Source organism: Acromyrmex echinatior, chromosome 2, assembly GCF_024713525.1.
Source record: "Acromyrmex echinatior isolate Ae372 chromosome 2, ASM2471352v2, whole genome shotgun sequence".
Lineage (NCBI taxonomy): Eukaryota > Metazoa > Arthropoda > Insecta > Hymenoptera > Formicidae > Acromyrmex > Acromyrmex echinatior.
In genome coordinates, this window is record NC_141853.1 from 5,611,653 (window position 1) to 5,635,679 (window position 24,027).

At 28.4% G+C, this 24,027-nt stretch overlaps 3 protein-coding genes and 1 non-coding gene across 17 annotated transcripts in view; 1 reads left to right on the top strand and 3 right to left on the bottom strand.

Annotated features, from left to right (window-relative positions):
* Positions 1–5,638, top strand: part of Ndae1 (Na[+]-driven anion exchanger 1) — a 61,021-nt gene extending 55,383 nt beyond the window's left edge. For all 13 annotated transcript variants that reach the window (XR_015544300.1, XM_087403661.1, XM_087403660.1 and 10 more), the window contains one exon: positions 1,680–5,638. Coding sequence is in view for 12 of the 13 variants with exons in the window: in XM_087403661.1 (XP_087259787.1) it covers positions 1,680–1,757 (78 nt within the window). In the remaining variant the exon portion in view is untranslated. The remainder of the gene's footprint in view (positions 1–1,679) is intronic.
* A 149-nt stretch (positions 5,639–5,787) lies between these two features.
* Positions 5,788–7,787, bottom strand: LOC105154362 (uncharacterized). The gene is made up of 3 exons (XR_015544301.1): positions 6,685–7,787; positions 6,321–6,555; positions 5,788–6,244 (listed from the first exon to the last, which is right to left on the bottom strand). It is a non-coding gene; the product is annotated as an uncharacterized LOC105154362 (transcript).
* Positions 7,788–11,975: 4,188 nt separating this feature from the next.
* Positions 11,976–18,438, bottom strand: LOC105154361 (putative gustatory receptor 28b). Its single transcript, XM_087403115.1, has 4 exons — positions 13,764–18,438; positions 13,566–13,634; positions 13,391–13,480; positions 11,976–13,309 (listed from the first exon to the last, which is right to left on the bottom strand). Exons 1-4 carry the CDS (start codon positions 14,874–14,876, stop codon positions 13,202–13,204), a joined length of 1,380 nt encoding a protein of 459 aa, XP_087259241.1. The 5' UTR covers positions 14,877–18,438; the 3' UTR covers positions 11,976–13,201.
* Positions 18,439–18,929: 491 nt separating this feature from the next.
* LOC105154347 (putative gustatory receptor 28b) lies at positions 18,930–22,587 on the bottom strand. 2 transcript variants are annotated; one of them, XM_087402893.1, is made up of 4 exons: positions 19,825–22,587; positions 19,630–19,698; positions 19,442–19,553; positions 18,930–19,384 (listed from the first exon to the last, which is right to left on the bottom strand). In XM_087402893.1, exons 1-4 carry the CDS (start codon positions 20,920–20,922, stop codon positions 19,299–19,301), a joined length of 1,365 nt encoding a protein of 454 aa, XP_087259019.1. In that variant the 5' UTR covers positions 20,923–22,587; the 3' UTR covers positions 18,930–19,298. The 2 variants fall into 2 exon arrangements, with proteins under 2 accessions (XP_087259019.1, XP_011068127.2); XM_011069825.2 differs by having other exon boundaries at positions 19,464–19,553; positions 19,825–22,585.
* Positions 22,588–24,027: the final 1,440 nt, after the last annotated feature.

The window sequence follows — 24,027 nt, forward strand, 5'->3', positions numbered from 1 at the left end:
ATACATATGTTAGCTCATTATTAATGGGAACAACGATATGGGAAGACGTTAGCTATGATTTATTTCATTTATTTGTATTTCACGTTATTATTATTATATGTAGTTTTTCAAATAAAAATAATAACTATGCAGCTTATTGTTAATGATTGATGATGAAAAAAATACAAAGCACAATATACAAATTTACGAAGAAACATTTTCTCATTTCGTAAAATGAGATATAAACGTCTCTCTTCCTCTCTCTCTCTCTCTCTCTCTCTCTCTCTCTCTCTCTCTCTCTCTCTTTCTTTCTCTCTAATCGCATGTTCCTTTCTTTTATTGCTTTTAGTCTTAGTCGCTTTTTGCATGAACATAAAAATTTTATCTCGTCGTTATATTGACAAGATGCATATATAAAAAATTTATTATTGTAAATTTATTAAAGTAAAATTTTCATTAAAATTAGTCCATTATCGGTTATAAAAAAGAAAAAGATGTTATTTATTATAAGTAAATTTAAATATTATAAGTAAAAGATAATTTTCAAAAAATGTAACATATAGGTACATGCATTTATAATACTGTATATTATACAGTATTATTGTAAATACAGTTTAGCTATATAATATTTTAATGTATGTATCTTTTATATATGTATTTGTTTATTTCTTTATACGTAATATACACAAAGGGTCCAACTTAATGCGATCATCCCTTATTGCGTTTAATAAATTGTTTTTTGAAAATCAATTGTGTTTTCATGACACCGATTGATTTGTTATCATTATTCTACACATAAGAGTACTCAGCCAGAAATGATAATGGAATCCACGTCGATTCCACGTCAATTTGATAATTTCGATATTGAATCGATGTCGATTTGATGTCAATTTGATAATTTAACGACATTTAATCGACGTCAATTCTATTATCATTTCTGGCTGAGCATTAAGATACGAGTGTCAAAAAATTAATAGTTTATTAAGATATTTATATTTTATATCAAAATATGCTGGAATAAAATACGAAATATCTTGTAAACCATTGATTTTTGAGATTCTTTAATATCTCTACTTTTCTATCTTTACCTTTACATTTAGAATAATTAGAAAAAATATTGTACAAAAAAAATTATGTAATTCCATTTAAAAAATTGTCATAACTTCCAACTAATAATGAAAAATCTATTTTATATTTATTTTGTGCCCAATAAGTCATTCAACCTTTATCTAAACATTTTTCATTTAAAGATATAAAAAATAGTCATATAAAATCGATGACAGACGATATTTTTTTTCCTGCTGGATTGTTAGCTGGATTTGCGTACTTGCTATCGTATTAGCTGCGATGCTGACACAATACGATAATAAATACACAAAAATGGTGTGCTACCGTCTTTAAATGGAACAATCTGTGTATATATCTAGTTCAAATCTAGTATATATAATGTATACATGTGTTACATATAAAATATTTGTATCTCTTTCTAATTATATGACGTCTAATATGAAAATTTTATAAATTAAACTCTTAGATAATTTATGAAATCATAATTAATCAATAAACGCAATTCAATATTTTACATATTACTCACTTTTTTTAGGAAAAGCATATAAGGAAGATTATTGAAAAAAGTTTATTAAAAGAAGTCGTAAGGATTAACTTAAAAAATTAATATATATTTTAATTCGATATTTCAGGTAGATTTAATACGATCCAAGGAAAGCATCAGTCCTTTAAAAGCAAATGGTACCACCTCAGCCGAAACTTCCGTTTAACAAGAGCAAAAATAAACAAATGCTAATGTAATGTATTAGTTTCTTTATTTGATCGTTTCAAAACTTTCATCTTTAGAGTTTTTACTCTGCAATGAATCTCTTTCTGAATTGCCATTTAACCGACATAACATATAAGATGAAAGTTATAGATCATACTATTTAATTCTCATGAATTTGTACTCTTCTACAAATGTCCTATCATTTATCTATTACGTTTAATTGAATATTTGTATTATATATGTACCGAACAATGCGCGTCGCTCTTCGCGAGTACACTGCAATTTGTACACAACTGTAAATGAGATCCATTCATAGTCTCAACATGTTTGTACATAAAATTCAATCATTCAAAGATTCATCAATAGTTAAAGTCATTTAATAAATTCAATAGTCATTCAATAAATTCAATTGTGATTTTATGAAAAATTTATTTCTCATCCTCGATAAAGCAGTATATATTATTACAAAACAGTCTATTTTAGTAATTACTTATGTAACAATCAATTCCACTTCATTAATATTACATGTGAATTGCAAAGATACGTGAAAGAAAACGAAAAATGAGAAAAAAATTGGAAAAAATTCCAAATAATTGGAAAAACGTTAATAATAGCGTATAGATGTTTTTACGTTTAGTGTAACAATGGCAAATAAAATATGATAAAATCTAAAAAGATCTCTTATACTGCTATGCATCTTCTTTAGATAATATGATCTAGAATTCTAGATTGACGACAATTATTGATCTATGAGTTAATAAAAATTATGCTAGAAAGTTGTGAAAAACGCACATTTTTCCAAATTGTGATATGATTCTAAACGAATACATACGTGGCATTTATAAAACATGCGAATTGCAAAGTAAAATTAGAATTTTCACGGAAAATCACTCTTTCTGGCGAATTATTCAAACTCCAACGCATTCAAATATTCGAATGATTAATATCGATAATTTTCACTCTTATAAATATGAATGAAATAAATAATAATATAATACTGAAATAAATAATAGTATAATAATAGTAGCATAGTGTTGCGCAGATGTCTAATACCATGAGCCGAATAATGTATGTATGTGTGTATGAAGTAATTATTCGAATATTTGAATATTAACAACTATAATTTTAAGTTTAACATATATGTCAAATTCTATTTATATTATATAAATCATAAAAATTAAGCAAGAATATTGTGTCATGCAATAATATATGATCCTGCATATAGCGATTAAGTAGTTCAATTAAGTAGTTCTTTGTAATAGTACTGTGTATATATGCCAAAAAAAACCCCACAATTTGCAATATGAATACGTATACTTCTTTCGAGGGATATCTCTTACATTATTGCAAGCTGATAGTGCACTTTAAAAAGAAAAAAATTTTTTATTGTAATATCTTTTATGAGGAAAATTATGCTTGAATATTTTTTATTCACTTTCTCTAATAATATTATAATAATACAATACCTTGAGAGCCGATAAAAACTGTGGAAACTATTTGAAAAACAAAAAACAGAAAAAGAAATATATATAAATTTGTTCTTTATCCCCAAATTACAGAATAATATTACAGAATAATATGTATAAATTTGTTCTTTATTATCCAAATTACAGAATAATATACCTTTTCTGGTTTAAAAAAATACAATTATCTTGCAACTTTTACAAGAGGCTTTTTAATGAAGAACTATGGAACAATTCTCTTCGAAACATTCATAAAATAATCTTTTCTTATAAAAATAATTGAAACTAACTTGAAAGAAATGATTTCTTATTGATACTCTACTAGGTTAGATACATTTTTCTCAAACATATTTATTAAAAGATACATAGCAGATTTCTGTTACTTCTTAAAATTTTAATCTAGCCAAGATTTTGCGCGTTGAATTTCAAAATTTTCTATTATCATAGCTTTTTCAATATTTGGGCATATACAATTGTGACAATATTAAAAAGATTTTAATTATAGTGAAATTAATTTCTTTATCGCAAGATTTTTTAAAAAAACTTTACGTGTTATAAAGATATACATGCGATGTATAGAGTGATAAAAACAGTCCCTTGAAGGATATCTATTATTGTTCGTAATTAAAGAAAAAAGATACCATCAATCTCTGTACAGTCTACGATACATAATATTTATTAGGTGATTATTTAATCATAAACTATTTCCTAAATAGCAATGAAGATATTCTGTTAAATAAAGTAAACAGTTGTTAACATTTGTTAATTAAGAGTAAATTTGTTATTTAAATTAATTAAATGAAAATTCTTATAAGTGTATGCTATTTTTAAAAGAAATATTTTTCAATGTAGTTTATAGCAAAAAATAATTTATTAAATTATAATCCATTTTTATATTAAACTTACAAAACATAACAGAGATAAACAATTTTGAAGTTTTCGATCGAATATTTGCATTAACAAGTAATTTATACGAATCCAGAATGTAAATAGAAAAAATCTTTTCTCAAACAATCTGCGATAGATATGTTGATGATTAAGGATTTTATTAGTAAAAATTTGACTTCTCAATTCGGTTAAATATCAAAATGCAATCATTTATCGCGTAAATATTCATACAAAATTTTTAGAAAACTGATTAGGCAAAATATTCGTGATATATCTTTTTATATATTTTTTTGTTAACAGATAGTTTGAGAAAATATATTTTAACGCCATGAAATAAAAAAGATTACGTTTTTACAATATATGTATTTAACTCGTAGGCAGACACAAGGAAACCTAGAATTTAAACCAGGGATAGGAAATAAGGCGTTACTTGTAATGCCGTTACTTTTATCTCTTTACTTTTCCTATAATAAAAATTTAATAATAATTTTACAATTTTTCATGATGATAATGATAACGTCAGTGTTGGACAAGTCATTTATAAAAAGTAACTTGTTACTAATAATAATTACGTGACGACTTATAGTAATGCGTTATTTTTATGCGAAGTGTGAAATAATAAGTTAATTTTTTAATCAGTAACGCGTAATGGTAACAAGTTACTCTTCAAATGTGACTTTCTTTAGCGTTATATAGTTACTGTCATGTAAAAAAAATTGTAAAGTGAATATAAAATTGTTATTATAAAAAATAACGATAATGCGAGATCTACAATAAGAGTCGTAGACGATCTTGGAATCTTAAATCGTAGAAAATTGATTAATCAGAGTCAAATACGAGTAGAATAATCGACTATGATTGGTCAATTTTCTATGACTTCAGACCCCACAATCGTCTACGATTCCTATAGTAGAACCAGCCACGTGTTACTTCCCATCCTTGGTTAAAACAACATGATACATTTACATCGTATTGGAAAATAATGTTGCGCATACTTTTAAGTATATTTTTACGTAAAGAATGCATAAACTTGCGTATATGAGTCATTTAAAATCATACAATATATTCATTAAGCGGAGATTATACAATATTAACTCTCTATGAAGTAATATTTGGAACACTGAGTATTGTATCGTAATGAGATAAATACGACAGAGAAGGGAAGGCATGCCGCAATCTCATGCAAAAAAAAACGTGCAAATAATAAAATTCATGAATATAATGTATAATATAAGAGTAATCTAATAAAAAATGTATGATATGTGTGCTAATGCGTTTCAACGGTGATCTTCAATGGGTTAGGAGAAATATAATCTCTCCCAGTGATCTTATAAGATTTCATGCGTATCGCAGCGAAATTCACGATGGTGGATAGGCTATACTCGCCGATGTAGTATTAAATGGTTGTGATTAGATAGAAAAGACTGCGTCTCGGAAATTAGTTTCCGAGTTGATAAGGAAAGTAGCTAATGCCTGTCATTATGTCTTTAATCATGCTGTGTTACTTTAAATAAATAATGTGCAATTAAAACTGAAAGATTTACTGTTTCCTATTACAAAATATATTGCAAAATGTGTGCCTATACACAGTCCCAGAATAATCGTTAAATATTTCATGTGCTGCATAGAGAGGGTCAAATTGAGTCGAAAAGTCTTCTACCATTTTGCAATTTTCGTAATAGTTAATAAGATATTAATTACTAAAAATCGTCAAATATTTTCTCTCAATAATTTTTTACTTAAGTAAAATTAATATTATTAATTGATTTATTCTATCAAGTCTTATTCAATTTAATTGTTAAATAAATTAATTAACAATATTAATTCAGATACAATATATATATTTACAATTTTTGTTTTCTAATTTTACAAATCAAAACTGATTGTATGTATTAAGAAATTATAATAAGAAATTTCAGAATTGCAATTCTGTGTTTATTAATTGCATTTAATTGGATTTTAAATTCCAATTTAAGAAGTTCCGATATTACTCATTATATTTTTTTCTTATCTTTAATTTATTATTCCGCTTTTTAAATTTTTCCCTGTATTGTTACATTGCTGTGATCGATGAACGCGAGCTTACCATTTGAAATTGCACAAATATTATCAAATATATCACCACTGTACCAGTTAGCTAAGAGAAATAAAACTATTAATTAAAAAATTTGGTTTATATTAAATTACTTAAAGGAGATTCTAAATATTCTCACCGAATGCAGAAAAGTATTATCGAGCGTAAAGTATCCGTTAGCTGTAAACTGTATTTTGCGATGTAACAATTGAAGTGAAAATTTCTTGAGCTGTAACATATCTATGATAAATGTCGTTATGATGAATACCGTTTCTGAGAAAGTTTCATTTGACTTTATTTTTTACCTCTGCTTTTGTCTCTTTCCCGACTACACAGTTTAAAAGATCATGCACTATATTGCTCGTTTTCTTCATCTATACAACAAATTTATAATTTAAATAATTAGTAAAAAATTTGGGTTTTTATTTACTGATAAAAATATTTTGTTTTATCAATTAAAATAATCTGATTAAAATACTATCTTATTATATTGATTATTCTACCTCGATTAAAATTTTGGTAATTTTATTGGTGAGAAGAAAGATGGGATAAATCAGAAATATTATCCAGATGATGGTATTACTAAGAGTCTCATATTCTATGATATCATCAGTTATCAACAGAATCCAGAAAAGAAAGTAACCATTATATATGAGTGTCAGAAAGAGAAAAACGATTCCGAATAGTACTGGTAGTGAATAGAAATTCGACATATCTTTAGAAATTTCACAGAGACGACAATGCACATCTCGCAGTTGCAATAGTTGATGAACGGTCGAATTGTTGACTATCATACGACGCGTTTGATAGAGAGACTGCAGTCGATCAGGTGTATTGATTCTGGTGAGGTTTTGTATCGCTCGATTCACATCAACGAAATCTGTCTGAATGACCATCACCAACAGGAAGTACTGTATCAGTAGCCAACCCACGTAAAATGTCGGCACAATGTCTGTCAGCCATGAGACTAAGGTCGAACCCAAGGCTAGGTTATCATTGAACAGAAGAAGCATCAGCAGGCAAATCTTCAAAATGCAAATGATGATCATAGTGCAGAAAGTACGCTGTCGTCGTAGCGGATGATATAGATCATACAGACGATCTATCTCGTGTTCGATAGTGATTAATCGATTGGCGATCTGCACCAAGGACTTCTGTTTGATGCAGTAGCTAATCAAAATTACGCAGATCGCCAGGGTACCAAGTACAGTTTGAAGAACCGCGATAACTATAGTCAAATTTGTCTTGATCTTGTACTCCCAAGTAAGTCTCAACGGTATAGATATATAGTTCGAAGCTATCATTAAGCTACTCAGCACAACATTGTAAACGATTCCTAATTTGGAATATTGAAATATGTATGACGTTCTCTTTTTGTGTATGACGATTCGGTAGGCGAATGTAGCGAGACCGATAAACTTGAAAAACATTATTAATATTCTGAATGTCCAAAATAAATTGTGATGTAGCTCTGATTTTATTTTGTTCACTTTCTGTTCACTATTTTTTTCCACAATTGAATTTTCTTTAATTATATTTCTAATGGAATTGGAGGTTTTATTGACATTCATGAAAGTTGAATTCTTAATCGAAGACATTTTTGCAATGATTATCTTCTTCCTTAATTTTTTAAATCTAAGTTAATATCTACTTCTTTTCTTCATTAGGTCTTCTCAATTTATTTATTTCTTTCTATTTCACGATTTATAAATATTTTCTTTAGGAAACTTTCAGTTCAATCTTCTTAATATTTTTTTTTTCAAGACATTTGTATATAAAGATTTTTTTAATTTGTATACTTTAAATCTTCTTTACTAAAAACATTTCATACATATATCATTCATAAATCGATAATTTAAGAGACCGTTTTATCTTTGATCTGTCCAATTGCTCTGAATTAAAATTAATTCGTGTATTCTAATTGACGTTGTGCTTTATAATTCTTACGAAGTAACACTGAGCATGTAGCGATCGCAAAAATATCTTTTCGCAAACATCACGCCTGCAAAACATTATTAAATATTAAATTTGTAAAAGTTATAAACGTGTGATAAGGAACATAAAATCAATAATTTAGCTCTGTTTCAGTCGATACAGATCCTGTGATGGAAATAGCCGATTGTTACGGTATTACTGTTAAAATGATATTCACTGAAATATTTATCATCTGTGTATATGACATGATATATATACACAATAATACCTTCTTCGTAATTTCTCCAACTGTAATGCTAATTAATAATAGCGCGAATTTATGACTCAAAATAATAGTTCTGCATAATTGCATTGTAGTATAGTTATCAATATCAATATTATATAATCATCAATGTCAACATTATTACCATCATTTGGAGTTCTTATGAGTTATATAAAAACATTTTAGCATTAAATTAACTTCTGCGCTTTAGCAAACTTCTTTTAAAATGAGAGTATAAATTTTATGCACGGTTCGCAATCACATAAAATATTTCTTTTACGTCAAAAAGAACTTTATATTACTTCAAGTTTATTCATCTAAAGTCATAGCTATATAAACATATAGACTTAAAAATCTTTCAAATATAATTGATAATGCTAATGTAATTTATGTAAGTTTTTAATAATATTAAGTGTCTCTAAGCATTCGTAAAATTTAAATTTTGAATCAGAGGAATATTTTTGCGATAATTTTCAATTTAAAGCTGATTAGTTTTTCTCTATTATATACTTTTTTTTCGTGATTTATGTAGAAAAATTTTTTTCTGAATATTCATATTTTAATTATAGAATATAATAATTTTACAACTATTCTTCTAGATTATCCATTAAAATTACAGTAACAAAGCAAAATATATGCAAGTTCAGATTATATGTTAGGTGTTGGAATTAATTCGTAGCGTTTTTTAATGAAAGAATGTTATTTATTTCACATGAGCATTAAAAAATACATTAATGAAAGTACTTCCCATCACTTGTAAAACGCTACGAATTAATTCCAACACCTAATATATATATATATATATATATATATAGGATGTTTAATAAGTAACAATAAAACTTTTGCATAGGGGTAGAGTGGACTAAACTGAGTTAAAGAGTCTGGTATCATTTTACAATTTTCGTAGTTAACAAGATATTAATTACTAAATATCGCCGAATATTGGTTTTCAAATTTTTTCTCCAATACTATCAACTTTACAAAAAAACATCAAATGACAAAAATTGTTTATTTTATTTTCGAGTTCTTTCTCTCGAGAATTTTTTCAGAATTTTATAGTACCATATTTTCTCATGTTGGTTGAAACAGTTACAAAAAGAAACAGTTGCCAATATGCATATATATAAGAAAATGCATGTATTAAAAAGTTGACAAAGAATTCTTAGATCTCTGTGAGAAAAAAATAAATAATTTTTGTCTCTTGCTGTTTTCTTGCAAAGTTGATAGTACTTGAGTAAAAAATTATTAAAAACCAATATTCGGTGATTTTTAGTAATTGATGTTTGTTATTGCGAAAATTTCAAAATGATAGAGTACTTTTCGACTCAGTTTAATCCTAATACGTCCAAACCCTTGGAAGTTTAAATTTAAGATTCGATTGGAGAGAGAAGGAATGAAAATGATAAGAGTATTAGAAAGGACGCTTAGATTCTCGCAGGTATCCGCATAGAGGTGAGTACCCCCAATCAAACGCATTTTTGTCGCTTCGGAATATGCGTCCACGTCTCACCGAGACGCTATAACACTTGTTTCCAACGAGCAATGCGATACTCGTTTTTATATACAAAAGATTCTTGACCCGCATTTAGATTTGCTAAAATCAATTGTGGACGCATTAGGATTCCTGATTCGTATTTAGATTTGTTAAAACCATTTAAACAGGATTTTCTCTACATGATTTGTAATCTTGTCATAAAAATTTTGAAATGGTTGCATTTGCCTACAGTATCATTTGCCTACATCACTTTTACGTACAATTCGATTACCTACATGTATTATTGCGTACAGCTCGATTGCCTACAAGCACTTTTGCGCACAAATAAAAATTTTAGAAACAGAATTACATCTTTAAAAAACTTTATGAAGTTATATATTTAAAAAGAAGGAAAGGATAAAAAGAATGACTCATTGTGAATACTCTAAGAGTAAATACTATTATATTATAATAAAAAAATAATATTCATAATAAAAACGAACATGGTTTGTAAATCAAAACTTATGAAAAGAAGAGCATAAAAACCAAGATATTGCACAAAATATTGTTTGTGATATTTAATTATCACTACATTAATAAAACATTAAAATATTATAATAAAAATAATATTGTTTGTAATCTGCATTATAAACATATATTTAATTTGTGAGATATGATACAAAAAAAAATTTTATTTTAAGAAATTAAATATATTGTAAAGATTATATCACATAATTTTTTTTCCACAAGGATATTTATTGACATAGAATCTCACGTGTCTCTCATCACCACATGTTATACATAGAAAATTAATTTATGTATACGTATGATCTGTGAATACAATGAAAAAAAGCCGTTGTGATCGCGTGATTTAGACAGCCAATCAGATCAGTTAATATTTCATTTCTGTTTTCTAGAGTTATAGTTACAACTAAACTTTTACGTAGTTAGAAATATAGTAACGATAAAAGTAACTAGTGAAATTGTTACCGTTATCCCAAAAATGTAATTGCGTTATCATGAACGTTACTCACAAGAGAAGTTTCACAACTATCCGGAAACGATTTAATTCTCCATGAAATATATTGTAAAACACGAAAATCTAGAGACACATAATTTTTTTACACATGCGCTAACTCATGTTTAAAACACTCCTTCGAAAAAAAAAACAGTATCTTTCATTCGAAACGAATATTAAGAAGTTTAAAAGATAAACAAAATTTTTTAAACAAAAGTTGTATGGTTTTATACAATCATAAATGTGATGATTCAATAAAATATCAAAACGTTATGACAAATGAAAACAAATAGACAATCGTTAAACTGCAATGAAATCATTCCTCAGTCAATTTAGTTGAAGAACTGGAACATAATTTAAAATTGACATAATTATTTTTAATAAAAACATGATTACACATTTGTAGAATTTGGCTTTTTAATATAGATTTTATTATCTTTAATAATAAACTAATATTTCTTATAAAATATAAAAGCAATAAAGTTAAGATACTCTATTATAATGTATAAGATATTCTATCATAACGTCAAATTTTTTTTATGACAACGATAATGATCCTATAATATTGATAATTTTCGAACAAAAAAAGGAAAGAATAATGTAAAAATCAAATTGTTATCATGTAATTTTTAAAATCCAAAAAAGGACAACTCGCTGAGACATCCAAAAAAGGACAACCGACGAGACGAGACTAACAACAGTGACCGAAGAGGAGGAAGATGACAGTGGGATCTCGATCAAGGTGACACATGCAAATGACATTCTAAATTCGAACTACTATCCCGTTCTCCGAAAAACCGACAATTTATATAGCAAGATATTTCCTTCCCCCCTCTCTCCCTCTCTAAAATATAAAAAATCTTTTTTCAAACAATCTGGGATAGATATATCGATGATTAAGGATTTTATTCGTAAAAATTTGACTACTCAATTCGGTTAATTATCAAACTGAAATCATTTATTGTGATTTATAATTATTTAAATATTTATGGAATTTTTAGGAAACTATAATAATTAGGCAAAATATTCGTGATATATATTTTTATATAGCCATTTTTTTGCTAACAGGTAGTTTCAAAAAATATATTTTAATGCCATGGAATAAAAGAGATTACGTTTTATAGTATATATATTAATTGTATTTAACTTGTAGGAAGGCTCAAGCGAAAAAACCTTAACAATTTAAACCAGGGATGCGAAATAAAGCATTACTTGTAATGCCTTTATTTTTCTTATAATAATAATTTGACAATGATTTTACAATTTTTCATAATGGTAATAATAACGTCAGAGTTGGACAAGTATGAAAAGTAACTCGTTACTAATGAGTTACGTGATGACTTAAAGTAATGCATTACTTTTATGCATGTGAAGTGTGAAGTAGTTAATTTTGAAGTAGTAAGTTAATTTTTTTTCAGAAACGCGTAATGGTTTAACAAGTTATTCTTCAAAAGTGACTTTCTTTAGTGTTATCGTTACTGTCATGGAAAAAAAATTGTAAAATGAATATAAAATTGTTATTATAAAAATAACGATAATGCGAAAATTACAATAAGAGTCGTAGCCGATCTTGGAGTCTTAAGTCGTAGGAAATTGATCAATCAAAAGTTAAATATGAATAGAATAATTGATAAATTTTCTATGACTTCAGATCCCACAACCATCTACGATTCCTACAGTAGAACCGGCTACATTACGTGTTACTTCCCATCCTAATGCCTGTCATTATGTCTTTAATCATGTGTTACTTTAAATAAATAATGTGCAACTAAAACTGAAAGATTTACTGTTTCCCATTACAAAATGCATACATCGCAAAATGTGTGCCTACAGGGTATTCCAAAATAAACACCAAATATTTCATGTATTGATAAACAGGACCAAATTAAGTCAAAAAGTCCGAAATTAAGTCCAAAATTATTTTGCAATTTTCGTATTAGTTAATAACATATTAATTAATTAAAAATCGCCGAATATTGGTTTACAATAATTTTTTACTTAACTAAAATTAATAATATTAATTTTATTGATTTATTCTGTCGCATCTTATTCAATTTAATTGTTAAATAAATTAATTAATAATATTAATTCAGATACAATATATACATTTACATTTTTTGTTTTTTAATTTTACAAATCAGAACTGCAATTGTATGTATAATATTAGGAAGTTAGATAGATAAGAAGTTTCAGAACTGCAATTCTATATATTTATTAATTGGATTTCTCAATTAAACGCAATTAATAATTCCAATTTAAGAAGTGCCAATTTAAGAAGCTCCGATATTACTCATTATATTTTTTCTTATCTTTAATTTATTATTCCGCTTCTTATTTTAAATCTCTCCCTGTAGAGTTACAATACTGTTTATCTGATGAAAAACTTGCCATTTGAAATTGCACAAGTATTATCAAATATGTCACCACTGTGCCAATCAGCTGAAAGAGATAATCAAAATTATTAATTTAAAAAAGTCAGTTTATATTAAATTACTTACATCATATTTTAAATATTCTCACCGAATGAAGAAAAGTGTTATCGAGCGTAAAATATCCGTTAGCTGTAAACTGTATTTTGCGATGTAGTAATTGAAGCGAAAATTTCTTGAGCTATAACATATCTATGATAAATATCATTGATAGATATACGATGAGTACCATTTTTGAGAAAGTTTTATCTAACTTTGTTTTTTACCTCTGCTTTTGTCTCTTTCCCGATTGCACAGTTCAAAAAATCATGCACTATATTGCCTGTTGTTTCAATCTATACAATAAATTTATTATTGAAATATTTTGTAAAATATTTGAGATTTAATATACTGATAAAAATATTTTGTTGCATTAATTAAAACGATCTGATTAAAATATGATCTTATTTTATTGATTATCCTACCTCAATTAAAATCCTGGTAATTCTATTGGTGAGGAGAGAGATGGGATAAATCAGAAATATTATCCAGATGATAGTATTACTAGATAGTATTAGAAGAATCTTATAACCTAAGTCTTCAAACATCAACAGAGGTGAGAGAAGATAGTAACCATTATGTACGAGCATCAAAAAGAAAAAAATTATGGCGAATAGTACTGGTAGTGAATAGAAACTTGACACATCCTCAGATATTTCACAGAGATGACAATGCACATCTCGCAGTTGCAACAGTTGATGAACGGTTGAATTGTTGACTACAATACGACGCGTTTGATAGAGAGACTGCAGTCGAAGATCAGGTGCATTGATCTTGGTGAGACTTTGTATCGCTCGATTTACATCAGCAAAATCTGTCTGAATGACCATCACCAACAGGAAGTACTGTATCAGTAGCCAACCCACGTAAAATGTTGGCAGAACATCTGTCAACCATGAGACTGGGCCCGTATGGAAGGCCAGGTTCTCAGTAAACAGAAGAAGTATCAGTAGACAAATCTTCAAAATGCAAACGATGATTGTAATGTAGAAGATATGCTGTCGTCGTAGCGGATAATACAGACGATCTATCTCTTGCTCGATGATGATTAATCGATTGGCGATCCGCACCAAGAACTTCTGATCAATGCAGTAGCTAATGAAAATCGCGCAGGTCACCAGGGCACCAAGTACAGTTTGCAGAAGCTCGATGCTTACAGTCAATTTCGTCTTCGCATAGTAGTCATCATTAAGTACGTCTGGTATAGACATATAGTTCGAAACTATCATTAAGCTACTTAGCACAACATTGTAAACGATTCCTAATTTGGAATATTGAAATGTGTATGACATTCTCTTTTTGTATATAACGATTCGGTGGGTGAATGTAGCGAGACCGATAAGCTTGAAGAACATTATCAGTATTCTGAACGTCCAAAATAAATCTTGATGTAGCTCTGATTTCACTTTCTGTTCATTATTTTTTTTTGCAAAAGAATTTTCTTTATTTATATTTCCAAAGAAATTGGAGGTTATATTGACATTCATGAAAGTTGGATTCTTAATCGAAGACATTTTGCAATGAATATCATCTTCCATAATTTTTGAATTCTAAGTTAATATCTATTTCTCTTTATTAGATCTTATCAATTTATCCAAATTGCCTTGTGTTTCATGATTTATAAATATATTCTTTAGGAAACTTTCAGTTCAATGCTTCTTAATATTTTTTTTCAAGACATTTATATATAAAGATTTTTTTTAATTTGTGTATTTTAAGTCTTCTTACTAAAACGTTTCACGCATACATCGTTCATAAATTGATAATTTTAGAGACATTCGTTTTATTTTATTGATATCTGTCTTTCCAATTGCTCTAAATCCAAAGTAATTACGACCGTTTGAATCTCGTATATAATTAATTATGAGTTCGATAAATATTCATGTGTATTCTAATTGACGTTGCGCTTTATAATTCGTACGAAGTAGCACTGAGCATGTAGCGATGCTTCCGCAAATACCTTTCTCGCAAGCATCACGTATGCAAAACATTATTAAATATTAAATTTGAAAGTTTTAAACACATGATAATGAATATAATATCAATAATTTAGCTCTCTTCAGTCGATTCTGCGATGGAAACAGCCAATTTTTATGGTATTATTATTAGAATGATAGCAATTGAAATATTTATCATCTGTACATATGATATACACACACGTATACACACATACACGATAATACGTGTTCTTTGTAATTTCTCCAATGCTAGAATCTAGCTGTAATGCTAGATGATCATAGTAGGCTATTATTATTTGTGGTTATCTTCTCGGCTATAACATGATCTGTAAAATCTTGTCACGCTGTATTTCTGGACTGAATACGTATTTCTTAATTCAAAACGTGAAATTTATATCTCAAAGTCAGACAATGACAGATCAATGTGAATCAAATAAATAATATTCTATTATCAATTATGAATTCGGTTAATTATCAAAATGGAATCATTTATCGCGTAAATATTCATATGAAATTTTTAGGAAACTGAATAATTAGGCAAAATATTTTATGATATATAATTTTATACAGCCATTTTTTTGCCAACAGGTAGTTTGAGAAAATATATTTTAATGCTATGAGATATAACGATTACATTTTACAATATATATATTTAACTCGTAGGAAGTCTCAAGAGAAGATCTACGATTTAAATCAGGGATAGGAAATAAAGCGTTACTTGTAATGTCGTTACTGTTACTTTTCTTGTAATAACAATTTGATAATAATTTTACATTTTTTCATGATGGTAATAATAACGTTAGAGTTGAACAAGTTGTATGGAAACTAACTCATTAGTAATGAGTTACGCGACAACTTAAAATTAATACGTTACTTTTATGCATGTAAAATGTGAAGTAATAAGTTAATTTTTTAATCAGAAACGCGTAATGGTAACAAGTTATTCTTCACACATGACTTTCTTTAGCGTTATCGTTACTGTCATGGAAAAGAAGTTGTAAAGTAAATACAAAATTATTGCTATAAAAAATAACGATAATGCGAGATCTACAATAAAAGTAGTCATAGACAATCATTTTAAGTCGTAGAAAATTGATCAATCACAGTCAAATATGAGGAGAATAATCGATTATGATTGGTCAATTTTCTATAACTTCAGATCCCACAACTATCTACGATTCCTGTAATAGAACTGGTTGCATAACGTGTTACTTCCCATTGGTTAAAACAGTATGAAACATATCGCATTGGAAAATATTATTGTACATACTTTTAAATATATTTTTAAAGAATGCGTAACCCTGCGTATATGAGTTACTTAAAATCATATATAAAACATATTATTAAGCAGAGATTACATAATATTACAATTCTGTATGAAGTATTTGGAACCCAGAATATTGTATGTAATGAGATAAATATGATAAAGAAGAAAAGACATACCGCAAGCTTAGGTGCAAAAATAAACGTGCAAATAATTTAAATTTAAAATTTGTGAATATAATATATAGCAGAGAAAATTGGCGGAATTGTGCACAGCGGGTAATTGTGTGTATCCTGATTTGATGCTTTTCCAGTAAATGAAGACATCACCGTGGTGAAATTTTTACGCAAGAGATCGTTCTCGTAAGATATAACTACAAAAGATATAACATAAATATTGCTAGCCAGAGAAATATAAAAAAATGAAATCACATCTTTTGTGTTTATTTTAGCATTCAGAAAATAAGGTGGTAGGTCCGTATTTTTAATTTATTTATTTAAAGTTGCATATTAAAGTACGTTATTATGTGCATCTTTTGAGCTGTTAATTATTAGGTTTGATTAGGAATTGTTGAAGTAATCGTATTTCATGCCGAGTCAAGTCGCGATGGGCAAGAGCGGCGAAGTAAAATTTTTCAGTGTATGGAGTTCCCAAAGATAGATTAAGAGAGAGAGGAGAAAAAGGAGGGATAAATATATTTCCTCATACATATATTTTCTACATAACAAAAGTAGTCACTCTAATTTTATATTTTTTAATAAAATTATTTATGAGCTCCTCCTTATTTAACTTATCGACTATTTCTCGATAAATGTACAATGTCGCAATACGATTTAAACATTTTTGTTTCAATGTCGATCGAAGACAACGTCTTAAATAAGAAAATGATCTTTTATTCGAACAAGTTGTAAGAATTATTGAAAGAACGCGAATAAATTTTACATATGCTAGTGCAAGATTTCTGATCTCGGGATTGTCTTGTAAAAATTATATTACATCCTTCAAGCAAGGCAGTTTTCGTATGTTTATAATTTCTAAAAACATCTCACGATGTAATTTAAGCTTTTGTTCATCAAAACAATTTTCTGATTTTGCGTCAGACTTTGGTGTAAAATTATAAAATCTAGTTATTTCTTGAACTGTAACATTATTTTTGGCTATCGCAAAATTTTCAAATGAATTTAAAAGCATAGTTTCTGAATCGATCATTCATTGACATCATGACATGCATCTAATGTGTAATGGATATGAGTCAAGTAGGTGCTGTTATTTTTATTTTTTATTTCTATTTTCTGGAATATTTTCATGTTTATCATTTATTTTGGGGGAAAAATAATTTGAGTAATGGCATTAGAATATTACTTAAATCAGTTTTTGTTTAGCAACTTCGTATTCGTCTTTAAATATGAAAAAGGCAGCCAGATTTTCCGCGACTAAAACAATGTCATCGACATAAAAAGTACTACTATTTTATTCCGCTTTCTGGAGAAAAGAAACTATTGGTTAAGAAATATTCTAATGCCACTACTCAAATTAGTTTCTCCCGAAAATAAATGATAAAATATAAAAATATTTCAGAAAATAGAAATAAAAAATAAACATAAAAACAACAAAAAATAACAAAAATATAAAAATAACAAAAAACTAAAAAAATAAAAAAATAAAATCAAACAGTCTCAACTCTGTTAAACGCAGAGCAATTGTTTTTAAACTCATGTACATGTACAAAAATATCATTGAGGCCTGACAGCGACTGGGCTAAGCGTGATGGCGCGTCCAGGGTAACGGAACGACATTGCCTCATTTTCCGAGCTCTTATTCCCAAACAAATGCGTGTCCCATTATGTCTTTTTACAGTAACAAAATAGAGACCTGGAATTACATTTTGAACTATATTAAAAGAAAATTGAAACTGGCCTTTTAGTCGCGCCGCCATTTAAAAAATTTAAAAACGATCAGAAATCGGAAAAAAACTGTTTGATCGAAAAACCATATTTTCATATGAAAGAGCGTTCAATTTTCTTTAAGAAAATGTCAATATTTCATTTTCAAATTTGCTTTTCATACCCATTACATCAACGACAAGCGAAAAGAGTACTGCAATGAGAAGAACTAAAAATTGACGGCCCTACCGTTCGGCAATCAGTTAACCTACGGGTCTATTATTCGGCATAAAATCTTTATTCATCAAACTGTTTAAGCTCAAGCAATATAAACGAAATCCATGAAATTTTGTTAAATAGATAGTTGGCTTGGCATGGAATGCACCATATGACTAGAACTAATTTTTTCGTTTCTTCTAATTATTTTATTTTGCCATTTCATTTTGTCAAAGTCTATGTGCATTATTATTATATTAGTTTTGTATTTTTTCTTAATATATATAATGTATATTTAAAATATATTTAAGAAAATTGGTTTACAATAATTTTTTACTTAAGTAAAATTAATAATATTAATTGATTTATTCTGTCGAACCTTATTTAATTGTTAAATAAATTAAATAACAATATTAATTTAAATACAGTATATTTACATTTTTTGTTTTTTAGTTCTACAAATCAGAATTGATTGTATTAGGAAGTTACAATAAGAAGTTTCAGAACTACAATCCTGCATGCACATTAATTGCATTTAATTGGATTTTAGATTCCAATTTAAGAGGCTACTTCTCATTATGTTTTTCCTCATCTTCAATTTATTATTCCGCTTCTTATTCTAAATCTCTCCCTGTATAGTTACATTGTTGTCTGATCGATGAACGCGAACTTCCCATTTGAAATTGCACAAGTATTACCAAATATGTCACCACTGTGCCAATTAGCTGAGAGAGATAATCAAAATTATTAATTTAAAAATTTTAATTTATTGAATTACTTACATGATATTTTCAATATTCTCACCGAATGAAGAAAAGTATTATCGAGCGTAAAATATCCGTTAGCTGTAAATTGTATTTTGCGATGTAGCAACTGAAGCGAAAATTTCTTGAGCTGTAACATATCTATGATAAATGTCGTTACGATGAATACCGTTCCTAAAAAAGTTTTATCTAACTTTGTTTTTTACCTCTGCTTTTGTCTCTTTTCTGACTGCACAATTTAAAAGATCATGCACTATATTGCCCGTTTTCTTCATCTGTAATAAATTTGTAATTGAATTATATAGTAAAATATTTGGAATTTATTTACTGACAAAAATATTTTGTTTCATTGATTAAAACGATCTAATTAAAATGCGATCTTATTATATTGATTATCTTACCTCGATTAAAATTGTGGTAATTCTATTGGTGAGGAAAAAAATGGGATAAATAAGAACTATTATCCAGACGATGTTATTAATAATACTATAAGAATAATTTAAGATATTTTCAGTCATCGATAGAAACGAGAGAAAATAGCCATTATATATGAGTGACAGAAAGATAAAAACGATGCCGAATAGTACTGGTAGTGAATAGAAACTCGACACATCCTCAGAGATTTCACAGAGATGACAATGCACATCTCGCAATTGCAACAGTTGATAAACGGTCGAATTGTTAATTATAATATGATGCGTTTGACAGAGAGACTGCAGTTGAAGATCAGGTGCATTGATTCTGGTTAAGCTTTGTATCGCTCGATTCACATCAGCGAAATCTGTCTGAATAATCATCACCAACAGGAAATACTGTATTAGTAGCCAACCCACGTGAAATGTCGGCAGAACGTCTGTCGACCATGAAATTGCATTTGTCTGACCGACCAGGATCTCAGTGAACAGGACAAATATCAAAAGGCAAATCTTCAAGATGCAAACGATGATTACAGTGCAGAAGATACGCTGTCGTCGTAGTGGATGATATAAATCATACAAACGATCTATCTCGTGCTCGATGATGATTAATCGATTAGCGATTCGCACCAAGGACTTCTGATTGATGCAGTAGCTAATCAAAATCACACAGATCACCAGGGTACCAAGTATAGTTTGTAGAACCGCGATGTTTACAGTCAAATTTGTCTTGATTTTGTAGTTCCAATTAAGTCTGAATGGTATAGACAAATAATTCGAAGCTATCATTAAGCTACTTAGCACAACATTGTAAACGATTCCTAATTTGGAATATTGAAATGTGTATGACGTTTTCTTTTTGTATACGATGATTCGATGGGCGAATGTAGCGAGACCAATAAGCTTGAAGAACATTATCAATACTCTGAACGTCCAAAATAAATCTTGATGTAGCTTTGATTTTATTTTATTCATTTTCTGTTCATTATTTTTTTTCACAAAAGAATTTATTTTATTTGTATTTCCAAAGAAATTGGAGGTTTTATTGACGTTCATGAAAGTTGAATTCTTAATCGAAGACATTTTTGTAATAAATATCTTCTTCCATAATTTTTGAATTCAATGTTAATGTCTATTTCTTCTCTTCATTAGGTCTTGTCAATTTGTCCATGTTGCCTTGTATGTCATGATTTATAAATATTTTTTTTAGGAAACTTTCAGTTCAATTCTTCTTAATATATTTTTTTTCAAGATATTTGTATATAAAGTTTTTTTTAATTTGTATACTTTTTACTAAAAAAAACGTTTCATGTATATATATAATTCATAAATTGAATAATTTAAAAGTTCGTTTTATTTTATTGATATCTGTCTTTCCAATTGTTATAAATCCAAATTAAATACGACTGTTTGAATATCAACGTATATAACTAATTGTGAGTAAATATTCACGTGTATTCTAATTGACGTTGCGCTTTATAATTCTTACGAAGTAGCACTGAGCATGCTTCCGCAAATACCTTTCATGCAAGCATCACGTATGCAAAACATTATTAAATATTAAATTTGAAAGTTTTAAACACATGATAATGAACATAATATCAATAATTTAGCTCTCTTCAGTCGATTCTGCGATGGAAACAGCCGATTTTTATGGTATTATTATTAGAATGATAGCAATTGAAATATTTATCATCTGTACATATAATGTACACACACATATACACACATACACGATAATACGTGTTCTTTGTAATTTCTCCAATGCTAGAATCTAGCTGTAATGCTAGATGATCATAGTAGGCTATTATTATTTGTGGTTATCTTCTCGGCTATAACATGGTCTGTAAAATCTTGGAACTTTGTCACGCTGTATTTCTGGACTGAATACGTATTTCTTAATTCAAAACGTAAAATTTATATCTCAAAGTCAGACAATGACAGATCAATGTGAATCAAATAAATAATATTCTATTATCAATTATGAATTCGGTTAATTAAAAATATCTTTTCGCAAACATCACGCCTGCAAAACATTATTAAATATTAAATTTGTGAAAGTTATAAACGCGTGATAAAGAACATTAAATCAATAATTTAGCTCTTTTTCAGTCGACATGGATACTGCGATAGAAATAGTCGATTTTTACAGTGTTATTATTAGAATGATATCAACTGGAATATTTGACATGATATACACACACATTCTTTGTAATTTCTTTAATTGTAATGCTAATATAGCATTAAATAATTATAGCAGGCTATTATTATTTTTGTTACCTTCCCGACTACAGCAGAATCTGTAAAACCCTGCAACTTTGTCATCTCTGATCTGAATACGTATTTTTTAGCTCAAAATATGTGAAATTTATATTTCCAAATCAGACAAAGACAAATCAATATGAGAATTAAATAAATAATCTTTTATTATCAATTAATTACAATCCTTCAAAAAATTTTATTGGAAAAATTCGCGAAAAATAACTACTTTGGGTAAAAAATTTTCAAATTTTTAAATTTAATGTTCAAGCAAAAACCCATAAGATTTTTTTAGTTGACCCTTTGAACTAACAAAAAAAATAGTGAATCGCTCAAAAAAGTATAATTATTTGAACTATCGAAAATCAGTACATGAAAAATCTACATATTATAAGTTTATAATTAATAAATAAAATTTTATTATTTAAACAATAAAAAATAATAAATAAAGAATTGTACATGTATAAATATTATTGTATAGTATATACTGTATATATTGTATAGTATATAATTAAGTTTATTAGGATTTAATTTAGAGGATATGTAACACTCGCTCTATAGCAATACATTCGGCCAGAATTTTGTAAAAAACATTTAATAAATATGTACGATTATTAGTTACACTTGTGTTAGTGATTGTGCACCTCTGCATTCATACGGATAAGGCTGATACCGAGTTACAGAGACGCAGCGACAGCGCATTATATTTGATTGGTCACTCGACGGCACGAGCACAGTGATAATTCCCCCCGTTGCTAGAATGGAAGAAAGGAAAAACCGATTTCTATTTTGGTACGAGGACACATCAGCTGTACTTTCTCTGTTATATAGATCAACAGAGTAGCGATCATTAAGTAATAATTTATTTTAATCGTGACAGATGTTCCGGTCACAACTTAATCATGACCCTACCCCCGACCTAATCACGACCCTACCACCGATTTAATCATGATCCTATCACAGATTTAATAATAAATCTACCATCGACCCAACCACGACTCTACCCCCGACCCAAACATGACTCTACCACCGACTTAATCATGATCCTATCTACGATTCAACCACGACCCCACTTACGACTCTATCCACGACCTAACCACGACTCTACTCCCGACTTAACCACGACCCAATTCTCGACATAATTATGACCCTACCACTGACCTAACCACAATCCTATCCCCGACCTTACCCGACCTACATTATTGTCTACAGCTCGATTGCCTACATGTATTATAGTCTACAGCTGGATTGCCTACAAGTACTTTTGCGCACAAATATAAAATTAAAGTTAAGTTAAATAAGAAAATATTTTGTATTCGTTAATATTGACAACAAGCAGCTCTGTTCACAAGAATAAATATTCATGGTACTTTCGAGTATCAAAGAATGTGCATCAATACAATTATGGAAGTTGTGTGCCCCTTTGCAAGGTGAGAGATGGAGTGAGAGTCGCTTCGCGTAGAAACAGAGGAAAATATAAAATAGTATTTAATGGCATATAAAATGCATGTAAACAATAGAGCTATAGGCAATAATACATATAGGCAATCGAGTTGTAGGCAATAATACTTGTAGGCAATAATATTTGTAGGCAAAAGTTACTCCGTTTCTAAAATTTTTATTTGTGCACAAATGCTTGTAGGCAATTGACCTGTAGGCAATAATACGTGTAAGCAATCGAACTGCAGGCAAACGATACTGTAGACAATAGATTTGTAAGCAAACGGGATCTCACCATTAACTTTATTGCCGCGGATCAGGTGATTCTGACTATCTATGTATTTGCTTATTTTACCAATATCGCTGGTAAGGTTTCTAACGATACTTTAAGTATTGTCACGTTCACCGATCAATGACCGTTAACATTCGAGTTTTGGTTCGTGCTTTGCCCTAAAGATTATTTTGTCGAACGTTTGCGAAACGAAGAAA

Bases quoted from the DNA above. Each gene is read 5' to 3' on its own strand.
- LOC105154347 (XM_011069825.2), bottom strand. From the start codon at position 20,922: ATGTCTTCGATTAAGAATTCAACTTTCATGAACGTCAATAAAACCTCC. The intron at 19,699-19,824 runs GTAAGATAATCA...AATTTATTACAG, and splicing joins TTACCACAATTTTAATCGAG to ATGAAGAAAACGGGCAATAT. The intron at 19,385-19,463 runs GTGAGAATATTG...TATCTCTCTCAG, and splicing joins ATAATACTTTTCTTCATTCG to CTAATTGGCACAGTGGTGAC.
- LOC105154361 (XM_087403115.1), bottom strand. From the start codon at position 14,876: ATGGAAGATGATATTCATTGCAAAATGTCTTCGATTAAGAATCCAACT. The intron at 13,481-13,565 runs GTAAAAAACAAA...GATATGTTATAG, and splicing joins GGAAAGAGACAAAAGCAGAG to CTCAAGAAATTTTCGCTTCA. The intron at 13,310-13,390 runs GTGAGAATATTT...TATCTCTTTCAG, and splicing joins ATAACACTTTTCTTCATTCG to CTGATTGGCACAGTGGTGAC.